The sequence below is a fragment of the Eptesicus fuscus genome, chromosome 21, assembly GCF_027574615.1.
Source record: "Eptesicus fuscus isolate TK198812 chromosome 21, DD_ASM_mEF_20220401, whole genome shotgun sequence".
In the NCBI taxonomy this organism is placed as follows: domain Eukaryota; kingdom Metazoa; phylum Chordata; class Mammalia; order Chiroptera; family Vespertilionidae; genus Eptesicus; species Eptesicus fuscus.
This window is the reverse complement of record NC_072493.1, coordinates 45473832-45491690: the sequence shown is the minus strand read 5'-3', so window position 1 is coordinate 45491690 and position 17859 is coordinate 45473832. Positions and strand designations below refer to the sequence as shown.

The following is a 17859-nucleotide window of genomic DNA, read 5'->3' as shown; positions in this document are numbered from 1 at the left end:
AGGTGCAGCTGAGATTCAAGGCTAAGTCGACTAGTAGGAAGTATGCTCAAAAATTTATACTCTCTAACAGTCCTAATACCAGCCCTGGCTGGTTTGTCTCAGTGCTCACTTTTGTACTGTGGACTGAAGGATCCTGAGTTGGATTCTAATCAAGGACACATGCCTGGGTTGCAGAATCCATACCCAGTACCGGGCTTCCAGAGGTAGCCTATGGATGATTCTCTCTCATCAATGGTGTGTCTATTTCTCTCCCCCTCTCTCTTCCTCTCTGAAATCAATTTAAAAATATATATAAATATTTTTAAAGTCCCAATACCAGGTTTCCAGTACCATCAGCTCACACTTCCTCCAGATGTGCACACCACTGTGTAATGTCTGACCTCATCACAACTTCAGACCCCAGGTTCACTGCCTCAGCTCTGCCCCCTTCCTGATCCACAGCACAGACCTCTCAGGACTCACCCATGACCTTGGCATATAGCATCCAGAGAATGCTTGAGGGGTTTCAGAAGGATCTACCACAACCCGATTCCTGGTGGACCCCACAGCCTGGGGAAAGCAGGACATGCGGCTCTGAAATCCTCCCTGCCCGTCTCTTACCTTCAATACTAACCACCCACGTCTGCAGGGGAATTTCAGACACAAGTTACTAACCCCTGTCCACTCTGCCCTGCACTTCCTGTGTCCTCAGAACTCAGAACACTTCTCTTTCCAGTACACCTTCCTCAGGGTCCTTGACGGGGACCTGAGATTAAGGACGTGAAAGGCGTCCTGACCCCAGGCTGCTGGGTGGTGTAAGGAGACGGTGAGATCAGGTGTGGTGGGGCAGGGGACACAAACTCACAGCTGAGCAACTGAGCAAGGCCATTGCTATTGGACGCTGTGCACGGATCTAGGCAGGAGAGGCTGGAGCTGCAGGTAAGAAGCAGGGGCAGTGGAAGAGAGAATAAAGGGTTTCTGTTCCCACGGACATGGGTAACCCTGTCGCCAGCCAATTTCACTTCCACGTACGAGCAGACCAGGCAAGGACTCGGGCCTTCTCCCTTTGAGTACCTGACACTGCCGCCGCCCACCTGGAGCCTTCCACCCTCTACTGGAGTAGATTCTGGGTGCAGACCAATAGCCGTCCACAGTGCACCAGAAGTCCCGCGGTGACGCAAGAGAAAGGCCTTTTCTGACCTTTCATTGGCTAAGCTGGCGGTATTCCTCACAAGGCCTTCTGGGTAATGTGGGTCCAAAGTCCAAGATGGTGATGGGAGGTTTCTCCATATCACTCCAAGGAACACATAGACATCTACTGATAGGGACACTGGGATATGACCTTCTTCATGAAAAAGACATCTAGAAAATGGCTAAAAAAGGGTTGTTATTTTCCTGGTAAAGGGACTGCGGTCCTTTTTATGAAAACACATTATCTGTGAGACCAATGCAGCTTGTCATAACATAGAGGTATGCCTGCATTACAGAGTCTGGAAAGTTTTAAGAACCAAATCACGTAATTACAGCACCATATATGTATGTTATAAATAGTACACAAGAATATCCCACAGACCTATCCAGTTTGATTAATGGTTACAGCATGGACTATGGATGTGAGTCTAAACAAATTATCTTCTCTGTCAAAGAACAGTTTAGACAGCCGTCATTTTGGACTGCATGACTTGGCAGCTGCCAGGTTGGCCCCATGGCTTGCAGCTCCCCTGGGGGCTGCCAGACTTGAAACAGCAAAGGCCAACCCCTCCCTTTGAATTAGCTAATCGCAAAAGACTGGGCCCCTTAGCTCCACTTAAGGAACAGGTCACATGCATGAAGGATTGTAAGTGCTAACCTCTTTCAATGTGAGCTTTAACATTCTCACATTCCTGAGTGCTGCACATTTCATATATTCAAAGCTCCCATCACCCAATGATTCACTATCACAGAGAATATTTTCTTTTTCAATGACTGGCTCCTCCTTCCATAAAGCCTTTGAACAAGCCTTGTTGTGAACATGTGTCTGTATGCACTGCTGTGTAACACTGGCCAGTTCAGCCTCAGAAGCAGATTGGATCCTTAGTAAATGATAGTTGAAGCCACGAAACATCATGCTGTGTTTTCCTTCCACAGTTTTACATTTTTCTGCTCACATAGTATTATATTTTTACACTCCCTTCCCCCTGAGTATTGTCAGTCACTCCCTTTCTATGTCCCTGATTCTATTATATTCATCAGTCCATTCTGTTCAACAGATTTTTTATTCACTTGATTTTCAGATTCACTTGTTGGTAGGTATGTATTTTTTGTCATTTTGTTGTTCATAAATTTTTATCTTTTTCTTCTTCTTCCTCTTCTTAAAGAATACTTTTCAGCCAAAACCACTTTGGCTCTGTGGATAGAGCGTCAGCCTGCAGACTGAAGGGTTCCAGGTTTGGTTCTGGTCAGGGGCATATACCTTGGTTGCAGGCGCATCCCCAGTGGAGGGGGGGGGGGGGCGTGCAGGAGGCAGCTGATCGATATTTCTCATCAATGTTTCTAGCTTTCTCCCTCTCTGTCAAAAATCAATTATATATATATATATATATATATATATATTTATTTAAAGAATACTTTTCAGCATTTTATATAATACTGGTTTGGTGGTGATGAACTCCTTTAGCTTTTTCTTATCTATGAAGCTCTTTATCTGACTTCCAATTCTGAATGATAGCTTTGCTGAGTAATTTGGGTTGTAGTTTCTTGCTATTCTTCACTTTGAATATTTCTTGCCACTCCTTTCTGGCCTGCATAGTTTCTGTTGAGAAATCAGCTGACAATCCTATGGGTATTCCCTTGTAGGTAACTAACTGTTTCTCTCTTGCTGCTTTTAATATTGTCTTTTTCCCTTGGCATTGTAATTATGATGTTTCTTGGTGTGGTCCTCTTTGGATTCCTTTTGTTTGAGGTTCTGTGTGCTTCCTGGACTTGTAAGTCTATTTCTTTCACCAGGTAGGGAAAGTTTTCTGTCATTGTTTCTACTTTTTTTTAAATATATATATATTTTATGATTTTTTTTAAATATATTTTTTTTTATTTTTTACAGAGAGGAAGAGAGAGGGACAGAGAGCCAGAAACATTGAGAGAGAAACATCGACCAGCTGCCTCCTGCACACCCCCCGCCGGGGATGTGCCCGCAACCAAGGCACATGCCCCCGACCGGAATCGAACCCGGGACCCTTGAGTCCGCAGGCCGACGCTTTATCCACTGAGCCAAACCGGTTTCGGCGATTTTATTGATTTTTTACAGAGAGGAAGAGAGAGGGATAGAGTTAGAAACATCGATGAGAGAGAAACATCGATCAGTTGCCTCTTGCACACCCCCTACTGGGGATGTGCCCGCAACCAAGGTACATGCCCTTGACCGGAATCAAACCTGGGACCCTTGAGTCCGCAGGCCGACGCTCTATCCACTGAGCCAAACCGGTTTCGGCCATTGTTTCTTCTAATAGGTTTTCAGTATCTTGCTGTCTCTCTTCTTCTGGCACCCCCATAATTCTGATGTTGGTACACTTGAAGTTGTCCCAGTGGCTTCTTACACTATCTTCAACTTTTTGGATTTTTTGCTTTTCTGGTTGTGTGTTCTTTGCTTCTTTGTATTTCAAATCTTTGACTTGATTCTTGCGTCCCTCTAGTCTGCTGTTAGGTCTCTGTATAATATTTCTTAATTTAGTCATTGTATGTTTAATTTCTAGTTGGTCCTTTTTTCATATCCTCAAGGGTCTTGTTGAGTTTATCAACCATTTCTAGGAAATTCTTGAAAAACCTTATAACCGTGGTTTTGAACTCTATATCCAGTCATTTGTTTTCCTCCTTTTGTTTGTGATGTTTGTCTCTGCATTTTCGCTGCTTCTCTGAGTTGGTAGGGTGGCTTTTTGTGCTAGTATCCTATATGGGCCAGTGGGTTGGCCTCCCAGTTACATGAGGTGGACACTCTTGGTGCACCCCTTTGTGGAATGTGTGTACAGCCTTGTTGTAGTTAAGTCTTGATTATTGTTGGTGTCACTGGGAGGAACTGACCTCCAGGCCAATTGGCTGTGAGGACCCGCTATAACCTATATCTATAATGGAAGAACTGCTGCGCTGGAGACACGCTTATGGGGCAGGACTTGCTTCAGTGGGGCTTTGGTGCTAAGTCTGCCTCTTGAATGTGTCACTTATGGATGTGAGTAGTTGAAATCTGGTGTCGTCTCAGACTGACCACTAGATACACTAGCTTCTAGATCGCCAATGGGGTGCAGGTCAACTACTGTCTGAGGCCACCCAGCAGGAGCTACAGTGAGAACTACAGTTTCCTCCTCTTTGCTTGGGGTTTGGAGATTTTGGAGCTCTCTGACCACAGTTGCAGTTTGTTTGGTTAAGCTGCGATAGGGCAGTACATTTATATGCAAAAGGCGCTTTGTGGAGCTTTGGTGGGTTTGTATATTGTGTGGGACGGTTCTCAGGGAGTCACTAGACTAGGGCGTGGTAAACAACGATAGCTGCTAGTCAGCCGTCTCCACGTTTCCAAGTCCCCATGTCCTGCTCCCCAGCGCAGTAAACAATGATTGCTGGGTGCACCTCTGCAAGAAAGCTGCCCTCACTTTCTGACCTGATGGCAGACAGTCCAGCTTCTCCTCATAGGAGTTTGGGTCCCCAGTGTCTCCCCAGAGACTGGAGTTCAGAGTAATATGGAGCTTTTGTCTCCCTTCAGGTTGAAAGAAGCAGCGCACTCAGACACCCACCACCAGACCAATTCGTGCGCCTCCGTACCTCAGTTTTTCAGCGCTTGTGCACGTCTCAATGCTCTTTTCTCTTTCCTTCTACTTGTAGAATTTCCACTTAGCCAGCTTTCTTGTGGTTCTAGGTGATAGACGTTTTGTCTTTTAGTTGTAGTGTTAAAATTGTTGTTTGAGACAGTTTAGGTGTTTACCTATGCCGCCATCTTCATTTCTTCCACAGGTTTTCTTGAAACTCTTCAAGGTTGATCTTCTGAAGGTGGTGGAGAATGTTAGTAGTGCGGGTTAAAATTAAGTGTACACTGCATTATGCATAGCATTGAAAAACAAAAAATGCTAGCTTGTGTTGCTCAGTGGTTAAGCCTTGGCGCATGCACAGATATGTCCCCCATTTGATTTCTCACCAGGGCACATGCCTGGGTTGTGGGGTCCATTCCCAACAGCAGAGGTAGCCCAACAATGATTCACTTTATTGATGATTCTCTCTCTTCCTCTCTGAAATCAATAACAATATTTTTAAAATCTCTAAAAATGTATATTTTTGAAAGGTAAAAATTATTAAAACACTTTATACCAATACAAAAATTTATTTCATAAATCAAAAAGGAACAAAATGAGTGAAATTCTAACATCCATATTTGTTATTCCATTCTTTTTGTTCAACAAAATTGCCAAAACTCATAAAACATTAGGCAGAACATATGATCAGATGTTTTAACAAAGATGCAGGCACAGCCCATATACATCTGAGAAAAGACCATAAATTTCTAGAAATGTACCATCAAACAGTGCGGAGCATGACAAACTTACAAAATAAAATGTTTAAATAAAGAATGATTGACTAAACAAAATATTCTCTAGGATATGAAGAATGTGAATCCCTCACACACTACTGGAAAAATGCAAAAAAGTACAATCAGTTAAGATTTATTTTGTTTTTTAAAACAATCTTTATTACTTATTAGCATATCATAGAGGTTGGAAATTGGTTGAGTCAATCCATTCTTAGTGAGACATGCTCATAGACTGATGTTTTTGTTTTTAAACTTATTTTCTTATTGATTTCAGAGAGAAAGGGAGAGGGAAAGTGAATCATTCATTGTAACTCCTGCAAGCCCACTACTGGGGATTAAGCCCCCAACCCAGACATGTGCCCTTGGCTGGAATCAAATCTGGGACCCTTTAGTTTGGAGACTAATACTCATTCCACTGATCTAAACCGGGTAGGGCACTGGTCGGCAAATTGCGGCTCAAGAGCCACATGCGGCTCTTTGGCCCCTTTAGTTTTTAGCAAAGACCAGCTTAGGAGTACTCTTAATTAAGGTAATAACAATATACCTACTTATGTAGTTTAAGTTTAAAAAATTTGACTCTCAAAAGAAATTTCAATTGTTGTATTCTTCATATTTTGCTCGGTTGACTAACGAGTTTGCCGACCACTGGGCTAGGGCAAAGATTATTTTCTATTTTAAAAGAATAGTTCATTAATTTTTAGAGAGAGAAAGGGAGAGGGAGAGATACATTGATGAAACAGTGCCATAATATTGGCCAGCGACCTCCTGCACACCCACTTCTGTGAATCTAGCCCACAACTCAGCACATATCCCCACCGGCAATCAAATCCACAACCTGTGCTACACGAGATTATGGCCAAGCACTGAGCCACACTGGCCATGGTGGTATATTCCATTTAGATCACAAATTGCTAATCTCGGTAAATTTAAACATTCATCTACTCCAAAACTCAGATTATGCACTTAATTTTTCACAAAGGTAAATAACACTTATAAACATACAAGAAATTATACAGAAATGTTTGTACAAGCTTTATTACAAATAACCAAATATTTATGAAAATGGACAAACTGAAGGTGATATGTCAATGATAAAAATATCAGAGATATGCCGAAACCGGTTTGGCTCAATGGATAGAGCGTCGGTCTGCGGACTGAATGGTCCCAGGTTCGATTCCGGTCAAGGGCATGTACATTGGCTGCGGGCACATCCCTGGTAGGGGGTGTGCAGGAGGCAGCTGGTCGATGGTTCTCTCTCATCGATGTTTCTAGCTCTCTATCCCTCTCTGTTCCTCTCTGTAAAAAATCAATAAAATATATTTTAAAAAAAATATATCAGAGATATTAGTAAGAATAACCCTAACCCTAACTCCTGGTACAGGTGGTTCAGGTGAAATACCTTCAGTAACAGAAATATGCAGTGACATAGATCTGGCAGGACATCTCTGTATATTAGAAAGTGCAACATAATTACATAGTGTTCTAACATAAAAACAAACAAACACAATAGTAAAAACACTTATGGGAACTTTACATAATATAGGTGATTAAATGTATGGGATACAATTCAGAAAAATGAGGATTCACAAATTTTCTTGTATTATTAAGTACTACCTAAGAAGGTATATTTCCTATACATCTAAGAAATTTCTCAGTATTTGGTCTCATAGGTGCAGAGCGAATTTTGCAATTTGGCTTAAAGGTACTTCACATTAATTGCACTCATAATGGCTTTCTCCAGTGTGAACTCTCTGATGACAATGAAGATCACCTATTTAAAAGCTTTTCCACATTCACTGCATTTATAAGGCTTTTCTCCTGTATGAACTACCTGATGACGACGAAGAAAAGATTTCCCACATTCACTGCACTGATAAGGCTTTTCTCCAGTGTGAACTCTCTGATGATAGTGGAGACCACTGTTTCTTGTAAAAGATTTCCCACATTCACTGCATTGATAAGGCTTTTCTCCAGTGTGAACTCTCTGATGATATTGGAGAACATGTCTCCCTGTAAAAGATTTTCCACATTTACAGCACTAATAAGGCTTTTCTCCAGAGTGCACTCTCTGATGATAGTGGAGAGCAGAGCTACTTGCAAATGATTTTCCACATGCATTGCATTTATAAGGCTTTTCTCCAGTGTGAACTCTATGATGATATTGGAGACCACTGCTACGTGTAAAAGATTTTCCACACTCACTGCATTTATAAGGCTTTTCTCCTGTATGAACTCTCTGATGACGATGAAGATCACCGATCCTGGTAAAATATTTCCCACATTCACTGCAGTGATAAGGCCTTTCTCCAGTGTACACTCTCTGATGACGACAAAGTTCAGAGCTACTGGTATAAGTTTTCCCATCCTCACTGCATTGATAAGGCTTTTCTCCCGTATGTACTCTCTGATGTTGATGAAGGACAGTCTTAGAGGTAAAAGATTTTCCACATTCACTGCACTGATAAGGCTTTTCTCCAGTGTGAACTCTCTGATGATAGTGGAGACCACTGTTTCTTGTAAAAGATTTCTCACATTCAGTGCATTGATAAGGCTTTTCTCCAGTGTGAACTCTCTGATGATATTGGAGAGTAGAGCTACTTGTAAATGATTTTCCACATTCATTGCATTTATAAGGCTTTTCTCCATTGTGAACTCTCTGATGATATTGGAGAGCATGTCTCCCTGTAAAAGATTTTCCACATTCACTGCACTGATAAGGCTTTTCTCCAGTGTGAACTCTCTGATGATAGTGGAGACTATTGCTCCTTGTAAAAGATTTCTCACATTCACTGCATTTATAAGGCTTTTCTCCTGTATGAACTCTCTGATGACAATGAAGATGACTGATCCTGGTAAAATATTTCCCACATTCACTGCAGTGATAAGGCCTTTCTCCAGTGTACACTCTCTGATGACGACAAAGTTCAGAGCTACTGGTGTAAGTTTTCCCATCCTCACTGCATTTATAAGGCTTTTCTCCAGTGTGACCTCGCTGTTGATAATGAAAGGTAGATAATTTGGTAAAATATTTTCCACATTCAGAGGACACAAAACATTGAATTCCAAGATGGGCACATTTTTTCTGAATAAACGTGTGGGTGCCACTAATGTCTTTCTTACATTCTTTTCTACTGTAATAATTTTTTCTCCTTGGAAACGTCATCCCACACATCAAAATTGCAGTGGGACTGTCTCTGTTCTGAGTATCCATTAGATGCAGATGTCCTGACCCAGTAAGTAAACCCTGCCCAACCTCCCCGCATGAAAAACGATTCTGAGACTCCTTGAAATTGCAGCTGTTTGCACATGAGTTCCTTTCCACACCTCTCATGAAAGTCTCTCTCACATGCTGCTGGTGAAATTTTGCACTGAAATAAAATCGTTTTGCACATGCACCACATCTCAACAGTATCTGTCCATGTTGTGCTCCCTGCCCCTCCATCAAGTGGAAAATGTTTCCCAAGACCAGCTCACAACTCTCACAGGGGTGGCTCTTCTGGGAAGACAAGGCTTCAGTGGGATTCCTTGCCTGTGACACTCTTACAGAAACCTTCTGTTTAGTAGGGGCCCCCACATTCTCTGCTCCACAGCAGCAACCTGAACAAAAATAAACGTAGGTGAAGTGCATGTTGACCTGATAAAAACAGAATGTGTTCACTACAAATGTTTATCTGTCATGACTGGACATGATTCCACACAATGATTTTCAAGAGAAGTAAGTCAGACTCTCAGGAAATGGCTGTTATATATAAGATGGATGATGAAAATCTCACCAAGGGAGGACAGAAGCATAGGCTGGGATAAAAAGAAGAGACGCAGGATCTACTCATTATTACTCCACAAAGGGCTTCCTTTCGGACCTTTCATGCTGGCGATGTGAGTCTGTGTAGAATAATTTCAATGTGTTCAAACCCATAAAATATCAATCATATTAGAGCACATGATGTTCAGCATCAATATAACATGTGTGCACTCTAAGGCTCTGCAGGCATGGAACATTAGAGTGCAGTAAAGTGAGATGTGTGAAAGAGGTAGAGGTGCAAATTTTACAGAGGTTAAGGTTATCCATGGCCTGGGAATCCAAGTAGAATGATCACTATTAAAACTGAGTCTTACGCAAAGTATCAACATTAAACAAGAAGTATAATTGCGTGAGGGGTGGGCAATGATAACAAAACATTGTAGAACAAAATAGGTTCATAGTTATTAATGTAACAAAGCCCAGGCATGAAAACCGCCCCCGTAGTCCTTCACCAAGTCAATACTGCCTCTGGATCTACCCTGTCATTGATAAAGTCATGTTTCTCCTGTGATGCAGAAATGATTCTGCCTCTTAAATCCCAGTTGAGCCACTGCATGGGATAAATGATGCCAATCTTAAAAACTAAAAAAAAAATGGATCATCAGCACTGTGGTAGAACAACAAAGCACAAATGAGATCACAGGCAAAAGACCTATGAGAGTAATATCAGTAAGATGGCAGAATCAGAGATATGAGAATCTTTCCCCATCCCATAGTAAGTAGACAGTTATCAATGAGAAAAACATCCCATAGGAAGACAACCAAATAAGGACAGAATACCAAATAAGGACGCAGCTCATCAGTGATACTCTCTCCTCGTCCTCTCGGAAATAAAAAATACATATATTTAAATAAATAACTAAATAATTTAAAGAATAAATAGAGCTCTAATCAGTGTGGTGCGCTAATGAGAGTGCTGGCTTGTGCATTGGAGCACCAGGGTTCAATTCGCAATCAAGGACAGGTACCTGGATTGCAGGTCCGATTCCCGCTCTCAAATGGGAGACAATCAATCGATGTTTCTCTCCTCCTCTTTCTCTCTCTCTCTCTCCCCCCGACTCTCTCTCTAAAAAAACAATCCATGGAAAACATATCTTCACTAATCGGGTGAAGATCAAAGAAGAAGAAAGAATTAAATTCAGAAAAGTTACAATATGCAAAATAAACATACAAATATTAGTTCCATTTCTATACACTAAAATAAATTCTTTGATAGAAAAATTAAAAAGGTAATCGAATTTACAAAAGCATTAAAAACAATTAAAATCTGCAGGAAGAAATTCAACCAAAATGTGAAACATCTGTTGACAACTATAAGACAGTCATGAAAGGAATGAAAGAAAACACAAATCAGTTGGAAGATAACCTAAGTTCATGGATTTAGAAATGAAATATGGTGGAGATAGCTATAGTACACAAGGCAAACTATAGATTAAATGCAATCCAATAACTCCAATGATAGTTTACAAACAAATGGGTAGAGGATCTTGCAGTCGAAACAAAAGACCTCCATTAACAAAAGCAATCCTGAGCCAGAACAAAGCTGGTGGCATCACACTTCCTGACTTCAATTTATTACAAAGACAAAGCAACTAAACAGTGTGTTGCTAGAGAAACACTGACACATAGATCAAAGGAACAGAACAGAAAACACAGAAATAAACCCAGGCACATATTTTAAGTAATCTTTGACAAAGCTGCAAGACACAGAAGAGAGGAAAGATAGTTTCTTCAATGAATGGTGCTGCTTAAAACCAGTATTTACATGTAAAAACAATACTGAATACCACTGATAAAAAATTTAACTCAATCTGCATGACAGAATTAAATGTCACCGCTAAAACTTAAAACTCTTCAGGACAACCTAGAGAAAAAGTTTTGGAGATTTGTTATTCGCACAATAAAGCGAATATTGCGATATAGACAGAGATTCATATAAATCATTGGAGTTTCCCGGAAATAATGAACATATGTTAATACTATACTGCAGACTAATAACAATGCAATGACTCTGTCTCAAAAGCAAACTCGATATCACTTCATGAAAAATACTTTATTACTAAGTACTGGTAATAAGCATCTGAGCTTCCTAGAAACATGGTGGTACTAGACCTGCTGAAGGCAGGGTTGCCAAAAACATGGACTTTGTAGAAAAACGGGTGTCGGGGAGTAATATCTGCAAAGCACTATTAAGCACATGCAAAAACGTGTTCCTGTATGTCGAAAGCAATTAATATATAAAATATACAAGGTATTCAAAAAGACTCTTTAACAACAAAAAAAAGTACAATTAATAAACAGGATAAGGATGTAGAGTCTAATTTTCTTCTTTTTTTTTTAATATATATTTCTTTATTGACTTTAGAGAAGAAGGGCGAGGGATAGAGAGATAGAAACATCAATGATGAGAATCACTGATCGGCTGCCTCCTGCACGCCCCCTATTGGGGATCGAGCCCGCAACCCGGGCATGTGCCCCTGGCCGGAATTGAACCCGGGAACCTTCAGTCTGCAGGCCGACGCTCTATCCACTGAGCCAAACCGGCTAGGGCTAGAGTCTAATTTTCAAAAAATATTTACACATGACCAACAGGAATATAGAAAATGCTTTCCTCACTGATCAAGGTGGAATCCCTCGGGCTTCCTGCAACACTACCAACCACAAGTCCTTCCCTGTGAACGTAGTACAGCGGGGAGAACTGGGGCTTCAGGAAAGAAGGGAGCAGCGGAAACAGACCCACCCTCCCCAGGACAGCAACTACCCAGGAAACTGGAAAATCAAGCAGAACCACAGTCTACATGGGAGGACACAGCACACCCTGGGAGATGGGGCCTGGGAAATGGCAAAGCCCAGTCCAGGTCACTGTGAGAGTGAGGGTCTTACCCAGCGAGGATACAAGTTCAAAGTTCTCCAGCATCACATTCAGGTACAGCTGTCTCTGACCCTCATCAAGGAGGCTCCATTCCTCCCTGGAGAAGTACAGGGCAATGTCCTCAAAGGTCACGCCAACCTGTCAGAATGGAGACAATGAAACCAGAGCTCTCTGAGAACCCCCACTCCTACTCCTTACACACCTTCCCCCCCTCAACCTCCTCCAGGGCACCCGGTTAGTGTGGACACCAGGCCCTAATGCCAGTGCAGGCTGCTCTCTCATCACAGTCCCATTACTCACTGGGATTGCCCTCAGCAGAGCAGCTGGGTTGGGTGGGAAGGATTGGGGGAGGGGAGGGGAGAGAGCAATGCCATTTAAGTCTGGGCGATGCCTGCAGGGCCCCAGCCTTCCTGCCAAGCAATCCCACCGCAGTCCCCTAGATCATGCCTCCAAGACACAGCCAAGCCTGGGTTTATGCTTCGCCTTTAAGTCCCCACACCAGGTCCCGGGGACCATCAGCTCACACTTCCTTCAGATGTGCACACCACTGGGTAACCTTTAACCCCTTCCCTTCATCAGACCCCAGTTGACGTCCTCCCTGTAGCCTCTGATCTGTCCGCCAATCCTCACAGCCCACACCCTCAAGGAACCTCAGATGCCAGTCAGCCCTGTCCTCTCCGCCCTGCACTGGCTGTGCCTCAGAAGCCACAACGCTCCTCCCTCCCCTCCGCCTTCCTCACGGTCCTCCATGGGGGATTGAGCTGCAGGACGTGACGGGCGCCCTCCCCCAGCTGTGGTGTCTGTGAAGGAGGCGGTGAGGGCCTGGGAGAGTGGAACTCACCTCAGCTCGTTTCCTCAGCGCGGGCGCCGCCATTGCTCTCTGTGGACCGAGCGGGGCGGGAGCGGCCGGAGTAGAAGCCGCTGCAGGAATGGCGGTGCCTGTCCCGGCCCTGGCGTGGGTTCCGGGCGGTGACTCCGAGCTTCAATCCCCAGTGTGAGCTGTGAGCGCCACAGGAGGCTCCCGCCATTGGCTCTGAGGCGGGAAAACTACTCACCCGCCTTCTGCACAGCTCGCTGCAACCAGGTAATCCTGACCGCCTGAGACAAAAACCTGACAACACAAATCTCACGAGGACTATTGTCCCGCCCCACGGAAGTGACCAAACGGAAATGCCGTTTCAGAGTCTCCATTGGTTCAGCCTGATGGCATTCCTTGCGTGGCCTTGTGGGTACTGTAGTTTTTTTGCTCCAAGGCCAGCATCCCACATTTCTGTTGACTCCAGGACTGGGTTCAGGGTCAAATAGCCCAAGAACACACCAAGTGTACTCAGGGTCCTCTAGCGCCTTCATGGGAGGTGATGTCTGGGGCAAGTTTGTTTCTGAGGCACCTGCCTGGCTGGTTTTGCATATCTTTCTTCAGGACCTGCTCTTTCTGAAGGGCAGGCATTGTTTCTTCATTCAGGACTTTTGGCACGTGGTGCCTTTAGGCCAACTCTAATTTGCAGAGGTTGCTCAAGTCTCTAACTCGATCTAACCTGCCTCCATTGAATCCATTACACAAAGTTTATGTCACAAACAGACTCATACTTAAGAGCATCTGCTTCTGAAGCCACCGAAGTGTCAGCTCTGCCTGGGCTGCAGTGTGGATAAGATGGCCAAGACACATGTGAAAAATGCTCAATGATCATCAGAGAGATGCAAATTAAAGCAACAAGTAGGTATCACCCCACCACTGTCAGAATGGCTGCCATCAACAAATGACCAGTGCTGGCACAGATGTGGTAAAAAGGGAACCCTAGTCCACCACTGATGGGAATGTAAATTTGTGCAGCCATTATGGGAATCAGTATAGAGTTTTTGCAAAAAATTTAATATAGAACTGCCATTTGACCCAGTATCTCCACTTCTAAGAATATATCCTAAGAAACCTGAAACAATCAGATAGAATATATGCACCCCTATGTTCATTGAGGCACAATTTACAATAGCAAAGATCTGCAAACAGCTCAAGTGCCCATGTAGCTGAGTACATAAAACTGTGGTACATTTATACCATGGAACACTATGCAGTAGTAAAAGAGAAGAATCTCTTAACCTTTCAGACAGCATGGAGGGACCTGGAGAGCATCATGCTAAGTGAAATAAGTCAATCAGAGAAAGACAGTATCACTTAATTTCACTCATATATGGAATACAACAAAATAAACTGATAAGTGGAGTGGATCTAGAGAAATGGAAGCATGGAACAGAGTGTGGAATCTCAGAGGGCAGTTGGGGATGGTAAAAAAGGAAAACATCTGTGGGTGAGGATTAAACTCACACACAGACAATATCAACTGAGCCTTCCGAGGTTTCCTTCTGTTCTCTGAAAGCAATAGGAAAGAACTAGCTTGCTGGGTTCTGGGTCTGCTTTAAATTTGTGTTTATAAATTTGTCTTCCATCAGTTGAGTCCATAGACATGCTGATACCCTTCCATAAACTTTCTCTTGCTTAAAATGAGTCAATTGCCTTTGGTGTTGTAAGAGATGTCCAAACCTGTGGAGAATTTTTTAAAGTTTATTTGACTGAAGTCGGCCACATTGCGAGGAAGCAAAATGAGAACAGATTGAGTAATGCTCAGGGGAATGGCAGTTTTGCACGTTTTTTTATACATTAGACGCAAAGGAGAAGACATCAGGGGGTTACATGACATTCACTGGTGATAAATTAGGGGGAGGAAGAGCTAACGAAGGAAATCTCTGGGATTAGATAAAAAGTAAAAAAAAAAAAAAAAAGGACACAAACTTCTTCTTAAATGTTATCAATAGTTAATAGTTAATATTTAACACAATAACAATAATAATTGGGGTCCTGTGGGCTTCTATGATTGGAGATTGTGCACTTGGCAGTCTGTAAAAAAGGAAATTTCCCTGAAAATCCTAAGTTATATTATCCTAGATACAAAACTACAATAGACAGACTCAATAAGGTAAAGATAGAGGTTTGTGAAAAATAAAGAAACAACACAAAAAATAAAAACAAGGCTAGGACATAATTATTGCTCTAACTTACAAAGTTTTAATTTCAAACCATCCTATATGGTTACTTTTGGCCTCTGAGTTTGTAAGATTGGCCATGCCATGCTGGGCTCCCTCAGCTTCATAGGAATAGTCTGTGCCATCATTTTTGTCCAGACTGGGAGTTAGAACATGTGGGTTGAGGAAAAAGTTCAATAAGTAGTTTCTTTCCTCTGGGAACTATTGCTGACATCCTTCTGAACACAATGCCCACAGTATTGTTGATGTCTTTTTTTTAAATATATATTTTACTGATTTTTTACACAGAGGAAGGGAGAGGGATAGAGGGTTAGAAACATCAATCAGCTGCCTCCTGCACACTCCCTACTGGGGATGTGCTTGCAACCAACGTACATGCCCTTGACTGGAATAGAATCTGGGACCCTCGATTCTGCAGGCTGATGCTCTATCCACTGAGCCAAACTGGTTAGGGCTAATGTCTTTTTATATGGTCTCTTAGAAGTAGTCACTCTTGGAGAAAACAAGATGGCAGCATAGCTAAACACCTGAACTGCTGCCTCACACAACAATTTCAAAACTACAACTAAAGACAAAACAGACACCTCCAGAACCACAGGAAGGCTGGCTGAGTGGAAATTCTACAAATAGAAGGAAAGAGAAAAGCACACTGAGACGCACAGGAGGTGCAGAAGTAAAGGCAGAGGTATGGAGGCGCACACATGGAAAGGCCTGACAACTGAGTATGCAGCTGTCTTTCTCAATCTGGGGGGAGACAAAAGCTCCCAACTGCTCTGAACTCCAATTCTGGGCAAGACTCTGGGAGACAGACTCTTATGGGGAGAAACTGGACTGTCTGGCAGTGGACGAAACTTAAGGGCGTCTTTCTCTCTGAGGTGCTTGCAGTGATTACCGCAGGACACTGAGTCCCAGGGGCCTCTTAGGGCAGTGCTAACAGGAAACCATTGCTGTTTGCACCACCCAGAGATCCCGCCCCCTGAAGTCATTGCTGTTTGCTCTGCCCTGAAACTCCGCCCCATCCAAGCTGAGCACAGAGGCTTTTGCATATGAATGGCCTGGTGCTTTGAATTCTAAACTCACCTAACAAACTGCAGCTGAGTCAGTGAGACCCAGAACTTCCAAAAGAAGGCCCAAGGCCCTGCAGCAGCTTACATTGCTTCACAGCTGGGCCTAATCTGGGCACCTCCAAAACCAAAACAAAGAAGAGGAATCTGTAGATCTCTTCCTAGCTCCTGCTGGGTGGCCTCAGACAGAGGCTAAATTAGCACCTTCTTGGAGATCCAAGAGCCAGTGTACCCAGGGGTCAGAGTGGGATCATCCAGATTACAACTCCTTGGATCCATAAGGGACACACTCAGGGGGCAGACTCAGGGAGCACCAAAGCCCCACTGAAGAAATTCTTGCCTCATAAGAGTGTCTCCAGCACAGAAGTTCTTCCATCATAGACACAACTGATCCTCACAGCCAATTGGCCTGGAGGTCAATTCCTCCCAGTGATACTAAAAACAAGCAAGGCTTAACTACAAGACTGTGCACACAGCCCACAAAGGGGTGCACCAAGAGTGTCTACCTCAGGTAACTGGGGAGGCTGAGTCACTGGGTCCTATAGGACACCTAGACACAAAGCCACTCTATCAACACAGGGAAGCAGCCAAAATGTGGAGACAGAGAAACAGGTCACAAATGAAAGAAAAGGAGGAAAGCAAACAAATGAATATAGAGTTCAAAACCACGGTTATAAGATTTTTCAAGAATTTTCTAGAAAAAGCCAATAAATTTAGCGAGACCTTCAATATGAAAAAGGACCAACTAGAAATTAAGCATATACTGACTGAAATAAAAAATAATATACATATATCTAACAGCAGACTAGAGGATCCCAAGAATCAGGTCAAAGATTTGAAATACAAAGAAGCAAAAAAATACCCAACAGGGAAAGCAAAAAGAAAAAAACAATCCAAAAATATGAAAATAGTGTAAGGAGCCTCTGGGACATCTTCAAGCGTACCAACATCCGAATTATGGGGTGCCAGAAGAAGAGAGAGAGCAAGATACTGAAAACCTATTAGAAGAAATAATGACCGAAAACTTCCCGCACCTGGCGAAAGAAATACTTACAAGTCCAGGAAGTGCACAATACCCCAAACAAAAGGTATCCAAAGAGGACCACACCAAGACACATCATAATTAAAATGCGAAGAGCAAAAGACAAAGAGAAAATATTAAAAGCAGCAAGAGAAAAACAGTTAGTTACCTACAAGGGAGCACCCATACGACTGTCGGCTGATTTCTCAACAGAAACTATGCAGGCCAGAAGGGAGTGGCAAGAAATATTCCAAGTGATGAATAGCAAGAACCTACAACCAAGATTACTCTACCCAGCAAAGCTATCATTCAGAATTGAAGGTCAGATAAAGAGCTTCACAGATAAGAAAAAGCTAAAGGAGTTCATCACCACCAAACCAGTATTATATGAAATGTTGAAAGTTATTCTTTAAGAGGAAGAAGAAAAAGGTAAAGATAAAAATTATGAAAAACAAATACATATCTATCAACAAGTGAATCTAAAAATCAAGTGAATAAAAAATCTGATAAAAAAAATAAAAATCAAGTGAATAAAAAATC

General features: G+C 42.7%; 1 protein-coding gene across 1 annotated transcript in view; it reads right to left on the bottom strand.

The window, feature by feature from the left end:
* LOC129147526 (zinc finger protein 665-like) overlaps positions 1-13072 on the bottom strand; it is a 331685-nt gene extending 318613 nt beyond the window's left edge. The window contains 3 exon segments of the mRNA XM_054710039.1: positions 7296-9121; positions 12210-12336; positions 13040-13072. Of these exon segments, the coding sequence (XP_054566014.1) occupies positions 7296-9121; positions 12210-12336; positions 13040-13072 (1986 nt within the window).
* Between the last annotated feature and the right edge of the window lie 4787 nt (positions 13073-17859).